Below are 13,988 nucleotides of genomic sequence, written 5' to 3'. Positions count from 1 at the left end.
CCCATTTTGCCGTACGCTCCTGGGGACATTGAGTCCGTCGTTGAGAACGACAAATGTAAAATTTATTGGAACTATTCTTTCCCCACTACCAGGCAGTTAACAGCCACTAAACCTGACATCGTTCTCATCGATACCTCTGGATGCACCATGTATGTCATCGAGTTTTCGGCCCCGGCTGAAACCAACATAGTTGTGAAGGAGGCTGAAAAACGGACCAAGTATCAAGAACTTGTGTTTGAGCTAAGACAGCTGTACCCAGGATTCACTGTCAAATTAATCGTCCTTGTAATAGGAGTTCTTGGAGGAGTCAAGTCGTCACTGCCGGCCAACATCAAGCTTATTCCGGCATGCCAGCGTAACGCTGAAGCATTACTCAGCCGGATGCAAAATGCCGTGCTTCTTGGGACGCTCCGACTACTGCGTGCGCACGACTCCAACTCACTGTAGCCGCCTATCTCGTGGTTCGAGCCGTGACTACAGTTTCATCTGGGCTGCAAGCATCCGAGTTATGACGGCAACACGCCTGAAGTTTTTGGCTGCTTGTGGACCAATTAAACAATTCAAATAATAATCTTCTTTTTTGATGTAAATACGTCTATACGGAAGGGTCCTTCGGCAAACAAGTGAAAGGAAAATGTGAAAGGAAAACGTGTAAGATCCATATCAACAATGTGTTAATATGGATCGACAACAATGGTCAGCTTGCGTGCATTGTTATGTTACCTAGAAAACGCCATCTGTTTACTCGGCATTGTTGTTGATATTGCTGTAATGAAAGCTAATATATAAACTTTCTTTCCGTATAGACGTATTTACGTTAGATTCTCCGGAACCGTGGTTCCACTATCAATTTTTTACTATAAAGTTTGTGTTTTTTCGTCGTCGTCATACAATTTGTAGCCAAATAATTACGTCATCAAACAATGTTACGTTATATTTGTTTACTCGGCATTGTTGTAGCAACACAACAATGCCGAGTAAACAAATGACTTGAGTAAACTAACAACACTAAACTAACCCCCACCCCCTCCGAAGGGGGGTTAGTTTAGTGTCTTACTCAAGATTTTAAAACGCAACCAATTCGGGAAGGTTGGTTTAGTTTCTTACTCAAGATTTTAAAGTGTTTTCACCCCCATTCAAGTGTTTTAACCCCCCATTCGGGGGGTTGATTTAGTTTCTTACTCAATATTTTAAAACGCAACCACACCCCACCCCCCGAAAGGGGGTGGTTGCGTTTTAAAAACTTGACCAGCCCCCCCGAAGAGCTTAGTTGCATAATATCTGTTAGTACAGGTTATATTGCCTCTGTTAGTTTAGAAGTGCTGCTCTGAAAACGGACGCAGTACATTTTTCCAAAATGTTGGTAACCACAAGACCAGTGGAATCACATCATAGGAAAGGACAATTGACATTTTTCTGCTGTAACAACCTCAACATATGCTCTTTCCTTATTGGGAGACCAAGTTTCACACCCACATACATAATATAGTTTTCTCTAATTGAGTCTTTATTTTTTAATGTAGCAGATGGGAAGACAAAATGTTCTGAATTGTATTGTAACCTGCATTTCTTATGTTTAAACTATTTGCAAATTTAGGGATACTGTGTGATAGCTCCTTGGCCTTGCATTATTATTATTAATAAGTGTTCTGTCTTACGACAGGTCCATTGCTCTGCCCAAAAAGAGCTCTCCAGTTGTCCCTATTCTCGGCTTCTCGCTTTAATTCCTGGAACGTCATCTTCTTTCCTTGTTTAAGGTCGTCGGTTAGCTGTATCAGTCTTCTTCCTAGTTCTCTCTCTCCTTCAACCTGGCCTTCGGTGACATCACTCAGTATCCCATTCCTTCTCATAATATGTCCCAGCCAGTTAGCTTTCCTTCGTGTAATCGCCTGCAGAATGCTTCTTTGCTCGTTGACTCTCCTCAATACTTCTTCGTTGGTCACTCGATCCGTCCACCTGATCTTCTCTATTCTTCTCCAACACCACATTTCAAAACTCTCCAGGCATTTCTGTTCCTTCTTCCTGAGTGTCCAAGTCTCTGCTCCATACAGCGCGACACAACATACGTAACACTTTACTAGTTTCTTCTTCATCTCCAAGCCCAACTTGCTAGTGAGAAGTATTCTCTTCTTGACGAAAGCTGCCTTGGCCATGGCTATCCTTGCTTTTACTTCCTTGGTGCATAGGGCGTCCGTCGTGACTATGCTTCCCAAGTACTTGAAATGCTCCACATTCTCCATCTGTTTGTTTCCAATTACAACGTTCAATGGTTCTGCTCTCGGTGCTATCCTCATTACCTTTGATTTTTCAATGTTGATTTCCATTCCATACTCTCTACCTGCTTCCACTAACTTGTCCATCATGTTCTGTAATTCCTCCTCTTCCTTCGCCAATACTACTAAGTCGTCTGCATACTTTACAGTCGTTATCACTCTTCCTCCAATTTTGAAGTCTCATGTTCCCTCCAGAGCTTCCTTGGCAAGCCATTCCCCGTACAGGTTAAAAGAATTGGTGATAAGCAGCATCCCTGTCTTACACTTCTACCTATCTCAACGCTGTTGGTGTCGCCTGAGTCCAGTCTCACTTTGACTTTTTGCTGCATGTTCAGGTTTTCGATTAGTCTTCTATCTCTCCAATCAATTCCAATTCTCTGTAGGATCCTCATTAATTTCTTCCATTTTACTCGATCGAAAGCCTTCTTCCAGTCGATGAAGCAGGCACATACTTCTCCCTTGACATCGAGAACTCTCTCTGAAATTATTCTCATAACTCCGATGGCATCTCTGGTTCCTCTTCCTCTCCTGAATCCAAATTGGTCGTCTCCCATCACTTCCTCTATCTTCTTTTCTAGTCTTTTAGTCAGTATTCTCGTCATTATCTTCGCCGCATGTGAGATTAGGCTGATGGTCCTGTAATCGCCGCACTTCTTGGAATTCTTTTTCTTCTGTAAAGGAATCATTGTTACTTGCAGAAAGTCCTTGGGCCACTCACCGGAGGTGTATATCTTGTTAGCGAGTCTAGTAAGAACCTTCACTCCTTTCTCTCCAAGTTCTTTCAATAAGTCAGATGGGATTTCATCATCTCCCATAGCATTTCTTCTTCTCATATCCTTTATCTACCTCGCTCTTCAGTATCTCTGGACCTTTGTCGTCCTCTTCTACTTCTTCTTCTGGCTCCAATTCCAATTCCATCTCCTTCTCATCCAGTCGGTTGGCCTTGTCATAGAGCAGGCCTTGCATTAAAAATAAATGAAATATAAGTATTTGATTGCATGGAACAAACTTCCTTGAAGATGACATCTGCAGTATTTGTTGTTTGGAAAGCAGGCAGCTAAGGACATGAATTTATTTTGTCAAGTTACGTTAACTTAGCTAAGAGTAAGATTTATCAAACCTTTCCAAACATGGGGCCACATTTATCCTTTCTTATAGACTCACTCGTTGCAAGGTTACAAAGGACAATTTGTTGAAAGTTCATAATGATTTATTAGAAGGCAACTAACTTACTCATTACTGCTAAGCAGTTTCTTTAACAAAATTAGTCATTAGTGACATGTTTGTCCTTCCTTGTGCTTGATTAATCTTTCCTGTAGTTGTCGATCGAGTCTCATGGGTTGTGACACTGCGTAGTTTTTTGTAGGTTATTACTCACATTTTGAAGGAATGTATTGTCTGCATCTCTAAGGTCAAAGTTACATTTGCTACTAATGACTCCATAAAGTCAAACTATACAATCATTGCAAATCAATCACATTCATAATATTGACTGCCAAAATGTTGGTGATGTTTATACTGACCAAGTTTGCTGATCATTTTCATTTGTAGTTCAGGCAGTTGCTGTTCTAGTTAGTGCTCTTAAATAGTCAGTGTCTGTTTTGTCTTGTGTGTGCACAGACAAGAACAGTATGTAAGCTTTTACATATTCAAGGGGTACCAAGTTCACATCTCAGCCTGGAGACTAGCTGCTCTAAGTGAGGTTTTCTGCGCATTTCTGTATTCTCCTGAGAAAAGTAATGGGGCAGAAACCTAAAAAGGGTGATGGCCGTTTCTATCCAGATTCTTACCAATTAATTGATGAACCATCTACCATTTTATATTTATTATATTTATTTAGTGTTCTGACTGACGACAGGTCCATATGAACAGGATTCTTCCATCCTTTTCTCGGACTGGGACCTGTTCATATACGTTCTTGGCATATGATCCAGAAGTGGTTTGCCATTGCCTTCCTCTGAGTGTGAATGGAGTAATTGTTGGAATGCCATGGAGGAAAACTCCGTGTTGCCTAGACCACGGCCTTGCCCAACACAAGTTATAAATTCGGGCACCGCCGGGAATCGAACCGGAGACCCCAGGATTACAAGGCCAGCGTTCTAACTGCTAGACCACCGTGGCGTGGCACCATTTTATATTGGTGCATAATATTTTTTTTAACTTCAACATTTTGTGTGCAGCAACCTTTTTAATGTTTTTCACCATTTCACATGTATCACAGGTAATATTTTAGGTGTGATATTCTGTTAATGTGACTTGTTTAGGGAACTGGATGGAATGCGGTACCGTGGGGTGCAAAAAGTTGACATGTGTTTGAATAAGCTATCACAATGCAGAGATAGTACATATGTGATAATCTTGTAATGTTTAAGCAATTGATATATCAGTAAAACTATTTCTCTATGATGTGATATATTATTATAGGTCAAGTGCTTTTAGATGGAAAATAAGGGCTAGGCTTGGTCAAATTAAAATACAGTATTGGTATTTTTGGTTGCAGTCTCATTTTTATTCTTCTCATGTGTGTGAATAAATTATATTGAAATTGGTTTTTATTAACCTTCTTGCCAGTCACTTATATTAGTACACACAGAGGGACACTGAGTTCATAAATCTGTGACACTGATTCATTACTGTAAGGTTTTGATCTCATTCTTTTAATTATTTTTCTCCTCGCTGATGGAAAGGACTTAGTAGGACCATAGTTTTAAACTATGGTTCTCAGGTTTATAAGAAGATGAGCTAACAAGAAATATACCAGCCAAAATTATTACCACTTTAGGTAAAATTATTTATAATGTAATAAAAGCCAATTCTTTTATTATAAGAACAGCAGCTGACATTAGGTGCCTTAAATTAAAGATTGTAGAATGATTGGGAGCCAGGGTATCTCAGTCAGAATAGAGAGTAGCTACAGACTGGATGATCAGGGTTTTTTTTCTAGTCTCTATGTCCAGACTGGCTCTGGGGCCCACCCAGCCTTTTATTCAGTGGGTATCATGGTCCTTTCCTAGGGGTAAAGCTATGCGAGGGCGTGATGCTGACCATTCACCACATCTAGTGCTGATGTTATGAAGTCTCTCCTCAAGCACCTGTATGGCGTGTAGTGGGATAGCTTTACTTTATTTACTTTTTATTGTAGAATGATTATTAATTGCATTTAATGAGGGAGGGTAAGATAAACAATTATAACAAATTTTCTGCCAAACACAAGGTTAAAGTTTTGTTTATTGCCTACACCAACTATTCTGCATTTTGTTTGTTCATATTTACCATTTTTATTTTCTCTGCTAGAAAACTATGTAATGCAATTACATATCAAGGGAAGGTAAAAGAAATGTTAAACTTTTAATTCCTGCATTAATCTTTGTTGAAGTAAAAGTTGTTGCAATTCTGATTTTAGTCCAAAACAGAAGTTTATGCACAGAAGATAATCTGAGGTTATTAGTTTGATTTTTCAGTGAATTATCATTTGTTTTTGGTCATTGATGAGCTTTGAAGTAAATTAATTATGTATTTGTTTAGTATCTCCCTTTTTATATTTAACAAATTATAACTTTGTTTTAAGGCTTAACATACCCTCCCATTTATCAGAGACACTTGAGATGAGGAGTTCTCAATTAATATTATATGGCAGGAAATCTGAGTTCTCACAATTATGTACATAGCAACATGATCCAGCATGAACAAACTCATTAGTATTGCCAATTTCTTAAAAAAATGTTTATGTGTGTTTGAATTCATGGTCATGAAAGTATGATTCAACAGTCATATAACAAACAGTTCTTGGGATTCTAACAGGGACAATAAATTGTTAACATGTGGCAGAACTGTCTGATTGAAGAGGGTGTATGACTGAATGTCATAATACTAAAATGTTTGATTTTTTGGTTTTATAGGCACTATGAATTATCCTTTAAAAGGAAATTTTGACAATTTTAAGTGTAGTAAGTGTCTAGTGAAATCTCTTCATAATATTACAAGTTGTACTCATTACTTCCATTCTGCAGATTCAGTTGAGCAAAGTATAAGAACTGAGGTAATTGCCTGATTGACATAAACACTTTAGTTGATGTTTTATAGTGTATCAGAACATCTTAAAAGACTGAGATTTGTTGAGCTCACAATATTCTGGAAATTATTTTGTATTCACTAAATGCTCGCATCTGCTGTCATGTCTGAATGCTCATCTGTACTTATAGTCTGCATTTTCATTATTGTCTTCAGCTTCATGTAATTTCGTTTCTGATAAATGGTTAATTTTGATACTAGAAAAATCAATTTTGTATTCTGTGTTGCCGCTTATTAGATTTTTATATTTGAGCGTAATTTAGTAAGATTCTTAGGGTCACGTCTAATATTTGTGGGGTTCATGTCACCACCTCCTTTGTGCTGTTAGGCTATGCCTCTAATGATTGTTCGAATAGCATCAGTTCTATAATTTTGTCAATCTTGAAAAAAATATGTTTGAATTTTACAAAGTTTTAACAGCAAATTTATTGAAAGCAGTTGTGAGAATACTGGCTTTTGTGTGGGTTTAGTTATTTCAAAGCAAAAGAGATGATGTTGCAGATGATGAAAGGTGTGGTGGCCATAAGAAAAACTTTCTTAAATTTGGAAGAAAGTAACCAATACTGAGAAATGATTGTCACTAGACTGTTTGGAAAGTAACAGAAGAACCTAAAATGGATAGAAGAACTGTGAGATTGACTTTAACTGAGGGTCTGTACTGGAAGTTCCACAGACTTTCATCAAGTTTATAGAGAAAGCCCAACCATCAAATTACAGACTTTTGATGAGGCATGATCTTTCTGTATGGCTTGAAATAAAATGCCAAAGTTTCAGTGGAAAAATACACAGTCTGGAACAGGGCTGTGGAGTCGGTACTAAAACCTCTGAATCCTTCATAAAACCTCCATATGTATTAATAATGATAAACCTACTAAAATGGTAAATGGTACCACAAGAGATTTTATCACCACCATGTGAATCATCAGACTGCTTTTTAGATTTATAACCTATATTTAAATATAAGTCTAATGGTTATTGCAGAAATCGGTTGATTTGTAGACAGTTTGTATTATTAAGGTACCAGAGCCAAAGTTACAAAGAATTATTCCCACACCATGTGACTCAACATGTCATTGAATCTCCTTAAGTGTGAGGCCATCAGTGGCTCACATGGTAGCAAAAGTGTTAAAATAATATTTTCTTAAGATTTTATATCTAAGTCGGACTCGGTACATTTTGCCGACTTCAACTCCACCTAAAATTGTTTCCGACTCTGACTCCACAGCCCTGGTCTGGAAGACTAAAAACTGAACCTATAGCTGGAGAGGGGAATTTTGAGTTAATAACAGTATATTCAGATAGAGCACTAGAGAAAACTGATTTTTGGTGAGTCATCTGATTTGACCCTGGTGACCTTTTAATGTTCATATTTCTAAAATGAAAAATATTGAAAGGGTATCATTTGAAATTATTATAAGATGTAAAGACATTTAGAAGTTAATTTCTAGCAGTGCTTTTGGGCATGTCAAAGTCTGAATGTATGTGAAGATAGAGGCAAATATTTTGAAAGTGACCACACTCACTAATCCACCAATCTTGTCATTTAGTTTTCATGTCTTGTCTTGTCTTTTGGAATATGAGATCTTATTTTGAGATAAGATTTCTTTTGTGATCAACAAGGACATAAACTTGTCACTACTTAGCCTTTATGTTTTAAGTTATTAATAACAAATTATGTAAGTGAAAGCAGAGCAGCAGGCCATTTAAATATCAACAAGAAGTGTTAAAGTACTATTCCAGCATTCAATGTCTACCATACTACCTTATGCTGCATTTTATGAGATGACCACCATCATATTTATCACCATGTGAATCTCAAGTAGTATAGCTGTTACTCCAGCCATGATTTAAATTAGATCCCTCCTGAATACACATCAGACAGTTAATACATTGCTATCCTGTTCATATGGTCTCAGGAAGTTGGAATGTAGTCTTTTGTTTATTTTACGAAGGAGCACATTAAGGACATGATACAATATTTATCAATGGTTGTAATTTGTTTTCAGGGACCAACAGAAGCTGAATGAAAAATCTAGGAGTTCACTCGTCAGCTGGTAAGCTTATGCCATTAAATTTTGTTTACTATAAAAGTTAATGTTTTATAACACAGTATTTTGGTTCACATGTATTAGCTGAGTATTTACAAATGTTTCGTTCTGCAATGTGAGTTAGCTTAAAACGTGTGAAATGGTAGCATACATGTATTTTCCACTATGTTCCCTACTATTTTATATGCCTACTTGTCTTGATTTTACTTTATTGCAGATAGAGATGTATTTTTGCAAAGCTAATTGCACTACACATATCACGCTGCACCCATTGAGAAATAATGTGTCTGTATTTTGTAAAATATTCACCATATTAACATACTTCTTGTGTAGAAAATGTAGATCTTAATGAGATCTATATTTTGCATCATGTACTAATTTTTTGCACGTACTGATTGAATAAGAGGCTGCGCTGGCCTTGTAGTTAATCAGGATGTGCTGATGTAGAAATATAGCCCTGCCTTTGCTGGGAATCGAACACAAGTGATCCTGCTGACTTATGCCATCTCAAATAGGCTAATGTGCAAATCAGTGCAATGTGTAACATACTCTGATTATTTTCAGTAAAATTCTTTGCTGTACTTGCTTATGTAGCACACTTATTTGCATCCCAGTATTTGTTACTGACATTGCTCATGCACAAGTAGCATCATGAATAATTGAGAGTGGCTTGGTATGAGTGTGAAAGTACTTATCTTCTCTAGTCTAACACAAACATGCCTGGCAGGTGTTAAAGAGGTGGTGTGATGTAGCAGAGTGGAATGAGTGAAGCAGTTGCTAATGCGGATCATTGGTCTATGTTACATAGCACAAAGTAAGTTTGAGTTTATAGTATTTGCAGATTAGTGGTGTTAAAAATTGTTAGGTGCTTGGGTTTTTCCGAAGAAAGAGTACGCGTTTAAAATAATTTTGCGAACAAATTACTGTAAATGCTGTGCAAAAAGTCTGCTGGCAAACAGGAGTGGTAGAATGGGTGATCTTACTTGCATGTGCTCTCTGCATATTTCTGCTTTCGTGCAGTATATTGTGTTTTCTGATTGTGTTGCATGTGTGGACACATATTTTATTAATTGTATTTGATCTTCCATTTTAATATAGCCGTACATTTTACCCATACCTTCGAAATTTAATTATATTAATTCTAAAAAAAATCCTGTAATTCATTTTAAAGCTGGCCTATTCTTGTTCATCTGGGGCCCTGTCCATTTAACATTTCCTGAAAGGCAGTTCATATCTTTTACTAATGTGTAGAATAAAACAATATAGCCAGGTAAGAAATGCTTCCTTTTGCATAATTATATGAACGAAATATATTTCGCAATCATTAGTTTTACCTTTGACGTCAAATAGTAGGGACATCTACCAGCATCTCTATTTCTTTGTGTAATTTTAGAGATTGTACATGGAAAACAGGATCCGGTGGTTACGATTATTTTGAACTCTGTGGCTTGCTGGTTCTCTTTTGGTCATAAACGGCTGTTTCCGGTCTGAATTTTAAAGTTGTTGGTTGCGAAGGACTGCGTTCCTTGCTTCTTACTTAAAACTGCAATATTAACGGTTCGTAAACATACACTGGATATATTAATTAATTTGTAGAAAACTTTAAACTAATTGATGTAATTAGATAAGTAGTTTTGTGTTTAAAATGCTTTCCTACCTTGATTATTTGTGTGTTATTCCCTTGATTCTTTTGAAGTTCCTTGTTATAGTTCCGATATGCTATGAGTGAACTGTTTACAATTGGATTATTATAGGTTATCAGTTAATTTGTATTGATACTGTAGTTTCTTCTTCATTTGATAAAGATACTTTAGTGAAATTTGTACCGGTTTCTTCTGGTCATTACTTGTGTTTTATCCCTGGCATGTTGAACTCTGACCAAACAGTGCCTTCAAGAAGGTTAGGATTTTGATGTATAAAGGTTTCTGTACTCCTTAGTACCAACTAGAACCCCTTACTGAAGGGGATGAGCTGTGTCTTGTGACATCACCTTTCACACTATAAGAAATTTAATTTTTCCTACATTGTATAATAATAATAATACTGGGTTTAACTTCCAAATATTTCTATTATTTTAATAGTTGTAACTTTTATTCTGTATTATTCTTCTCCTTTGCCACTTTTATAGGATAACTTGTCTAGTTGAGCCTGAACTAAAGTGTATATATTTGTTAGTTAAGAATATGTTTGATGTTAAAATGCTTGACTAACTATAAATCCTTCATTTATAGGTTACTCCTGCCAACTTTACAGCTTTGTTCGTTATTGTACAGTTTAGTGGTGATGACATTTTGACTGTAGTCGTGTGTCTCTCTGGTGTGTGAACTGATGACGCTTCTAGGTTTTCAGTTGCTAAAGTTGGCAACTGCCTTTGTGTTGTATTCAGGTGAACAGAGTTTTGTGGTTTCTAAAACATGAAATGTGCTGTTGAGTATAAGAGTTTTTCTCTGCCATTTAATACAGTTTAAGTACTGAATTAAGAGTGTGTTACACATTTATTTACTGGTGACATTTGAGGTTTTCATGGCAGCGGGTAAGGAGATTAGTGTTGCACCATGTACAGTTCACAGACCAGGAGAAAGTCCCTGCTAGGAATTCGATATACGCGCATGCACAAGATTTTGCGGTGAGTGACGACCCATCCTAAAAGCATTCGTTCCACAATCACTCAACGAACAACAGGCTTTCATGTGTTCTAATGGGTACAGCTTTAAGATTACCTCACAGTGGCACAGTGATTTAATATAGAATATTATCACAACACCCGCAGAACACATTAGAGGTGCGCTCACTACACGCTACTGGTAACTGCTTGATGTTTTCAATCTGTATGTAGTACTGTAACTCTCTGGCGTGTCATACTTTCCACCAATAGCAGTCCTCTAATCCAGTGGTATTCAACCTGGGGTATGCGAAGACATCTTAGGGGGCACGTGAAATTTAAAAAAAATATTATTTTATAATAAAAACTGTATAATCAGTAATGTAATTTATTTAATTTATTTTAGATGTAGTTTATATACTATGTATAACTTAAATTATACTCCAACAACTTTGGGGGTACAAAGTTGAAGAGAAATTATATCTGGGGGTACACGAACAAAAAAGGTTGAATACCACTGTTCTATTCCACCTGATAGTAAATATTCCCCCTGCCTCCACCAGAACCAACTTCCCCCCGCATTGTTTTTCTCGTGATCTGTGGACAGTAGTCTGTTCAAAGTTTGACAACATTTTAGACGCACATTCGGCCTCCATCGCTCTGATGATGAAGGCAGCAAGCACCTCTGAAATGTCTGTGTGCTTGTACCAGGCTACTTGGCACAGTGCCCCAAAAGACAGTTATCTTCATTTTGTATATTGTTCTCTTAGTAAGATTAGAAAATGTGGTTAAAGGAATTGTGAGGTTTTACTTACATCTTTTCCTTACTTGCAGTAAGGCGATCGCTTTATTCCGCTGCGTGCTGGCGCATGAAGTTTCTCAGGAACACAGTAAGTGTTTTTCATTAAGTTATGATTTTTGTGACTTTATAAAATTAGTGGATAGATGAAGTGAGTATGCTGTGCTGAGGATGAGATCAATTTGCCTTCAAGACAGTATTTTATCAGATATGTAAATGAAACATTATCCACAAAAATTGGTTTCTTCTTAATTGACTACAATTGCACTGTACAAATACAATTTCAGATTATCAAATTGTGTACTTAAGCTACTACTACTAATCTAATTTATTTAGTTTTTGTTCTGTTTGGATTTGGAGTGAGTGTATCTTACCATCATTAAAAACTGCTATTTATGATGTACTTCTATAACTCATTTCCCATCAGGTCTCTTGCATGATGGTGTCAATTCCCCATTGTCTACAAGCTTTATGAATTTCTCTTAATGTAAGCAAGTTGTAGAAATGTCTGAATTTGTGTCTGTTTTTAAATATAGGAGTCTGGCCAGATTGGATTAACTACAAAAAGAGGCTTTTGGTGGTCATGAGAGACTGGCATATTCTTGTTTGCTGAAAAACAAACTTCTTGGCGCCAATATTCAATGTGATGAGAGAAGAGCGTTCATTCCAGGATCATATATCTTTTCCTTGTCACCACTTACTGCACAAAGCCAAAAGTTGCTTAGCGCACCAAGAAGACCTACAGTGAAAATATCACGGAGATCCTTCAAGGTTAAAGGAATGGAGTGCAACATGGTTCATTCATGCAATTATACTGCATGCATAAGAAAGAAGAAAAGAGCCTTACGGCATGCTCAGCCAACATTGTTTCAGGTGTGGGTTAGCAATTTCAATGCTCTTGCATTATTATACACGCAGGTGTTCATTGTCGGTCCATATTTACACATTGTTGGTAGTTGAAAAAAAACACAAATAAAAATACTCTAACTTATAATTTGGTTGCAAGCAATCGTAAATGTAAGAAGTTAATAATGAATATTAAATGTGTTCTCTATCAGAAAGAAATAAATTTAAAAATAATGAGAATAGGCATAAGAAGGAATTGCAATTTCATTTGTCCTTATTTAAAAATTACGTCGGGGTTTATTATACTTGATTATTTTTAAAAATAATTTTTCAAGGCTCCGGGGCTGTTGACCCCATCACCCCAGCGCCAGGGAAAATGTTTCCGGGGAACGCATGTTTCGCAATTCTGGCGTAGACAATGGTAGTGTAATCGCCTCTGAAGTTGGCAGATCTCTCTTTTCAAGGAGACTTAGATGGAAATAATAATTTGTATCCCTTTCTGGTTGTAATCCCTGTCACAATGGAGACTTATATCGCTCTTTCTTTTAAAGCCGAACAACTGAACATGTAATTTCGTTCTGACTTGTTAGGTTTCTATAATCACAGCATAGGGGCCTCTGTAGAATCTGACGGGATATGTGTGATTCAAAATTAAGCTGGTAGATAAATAGCAAATTACGATTATTTCAGTGGTATGTTATCAGATGTCCCTACCTTCAATGGAATCGACTGACTGAGGAGAATTTTGCTCGAGCTTTTCTTATGTGTAAAAAGTTTCTATTTCGAGTCTAACAACTTGAAATTGTTTACCAGCCACAATTATTCACATACGCAAACACATCACTAAATTCCATGCTGATTTACCATTCCTGGTAATGAAGATGTCCAACAGCATGAAAAAAGAAATTAAAGGCCGCGATCACTGAAAGTTCTGCCACTCGAAGCAATGTCCGTGATGGCAAATAATTTTTATTCAGTTTTAATTTGAAATTTGCTCGCTGCAGGCGCCTCAATCGCCGTAACCACGGCAGGAACTCGTGATGCGACCTTGGAAGGGTACACGTGCACTCAGAGGAGCGACTTGACGAGTTTACTGTCAGGAGAGGACGACTGTCTCTTTCTCAACGTCTTCACGCCAAAGGTGAGCTGTGCTTCGAAATTCTACAGCGTCTGCGCTACTCACAAAGGTTACAGAAAACTGAAAATGCTTTTAATAGGCACAGTAACCATCTTTCATGAATTTTCCTCTTCTCCAGTTTTTCCGATGCGCGTCTTCTGACCTGTTCCAATTCACAAGCAAGTGCGAATCCTTGAAGTCACTTGGCAGGACTCCTTTGACAAGGGAAAGA

The 13,988-nt window shown here is 37.2% G+C and overlaps 1 protein-coding gene across 1 annotated transcript in view; it reads right to left on the bottom strand.

Annotated features, from left to right (window-relative positions):
* Positions 1–13,988, bottom strand: part of LOC147872955 (uncharacterized) — a 101,796-nt gene that overhangs the window by 41,316 nt on the left and 46,492 nt on the right. Inside the window, exon 2 of the mRNA XM_087354011.1 lies at positions 2,067–2,384. Coding sequence (XP_087210137.1) covers positions 2,067–2,384 — 318 coding nt within the window. The remainder of the gene's footprint in view (positions 1–2,066; positions 2,385–13,988) is intronic.

The sequence above is a fragment of the Zootermopsis nevadensis genome, unplaced genomic scaffold (genome assembly GCF_977971745.1).
Source record: "Zootermopsis nevadensis isolate Lab colony 2312 unplaced genomic scaffold, Znev_1.0 Znev_ptg000022l, whole genome shotgun sequence".
In the NCBI taxonomy this organism is placed as follows: domain Eukaryota; kingdom Metazoa; phylum Arthropoda; class Insecta; order Blattodea; family Termopsidae; genus Zootermopsis; species Zootermopsis nevadensis.
The sequence above is the reverse complement of the archived record's forward strand: the minus strand, read 5'-3'. Positions and strand labels throughout refer to the sequence as shown.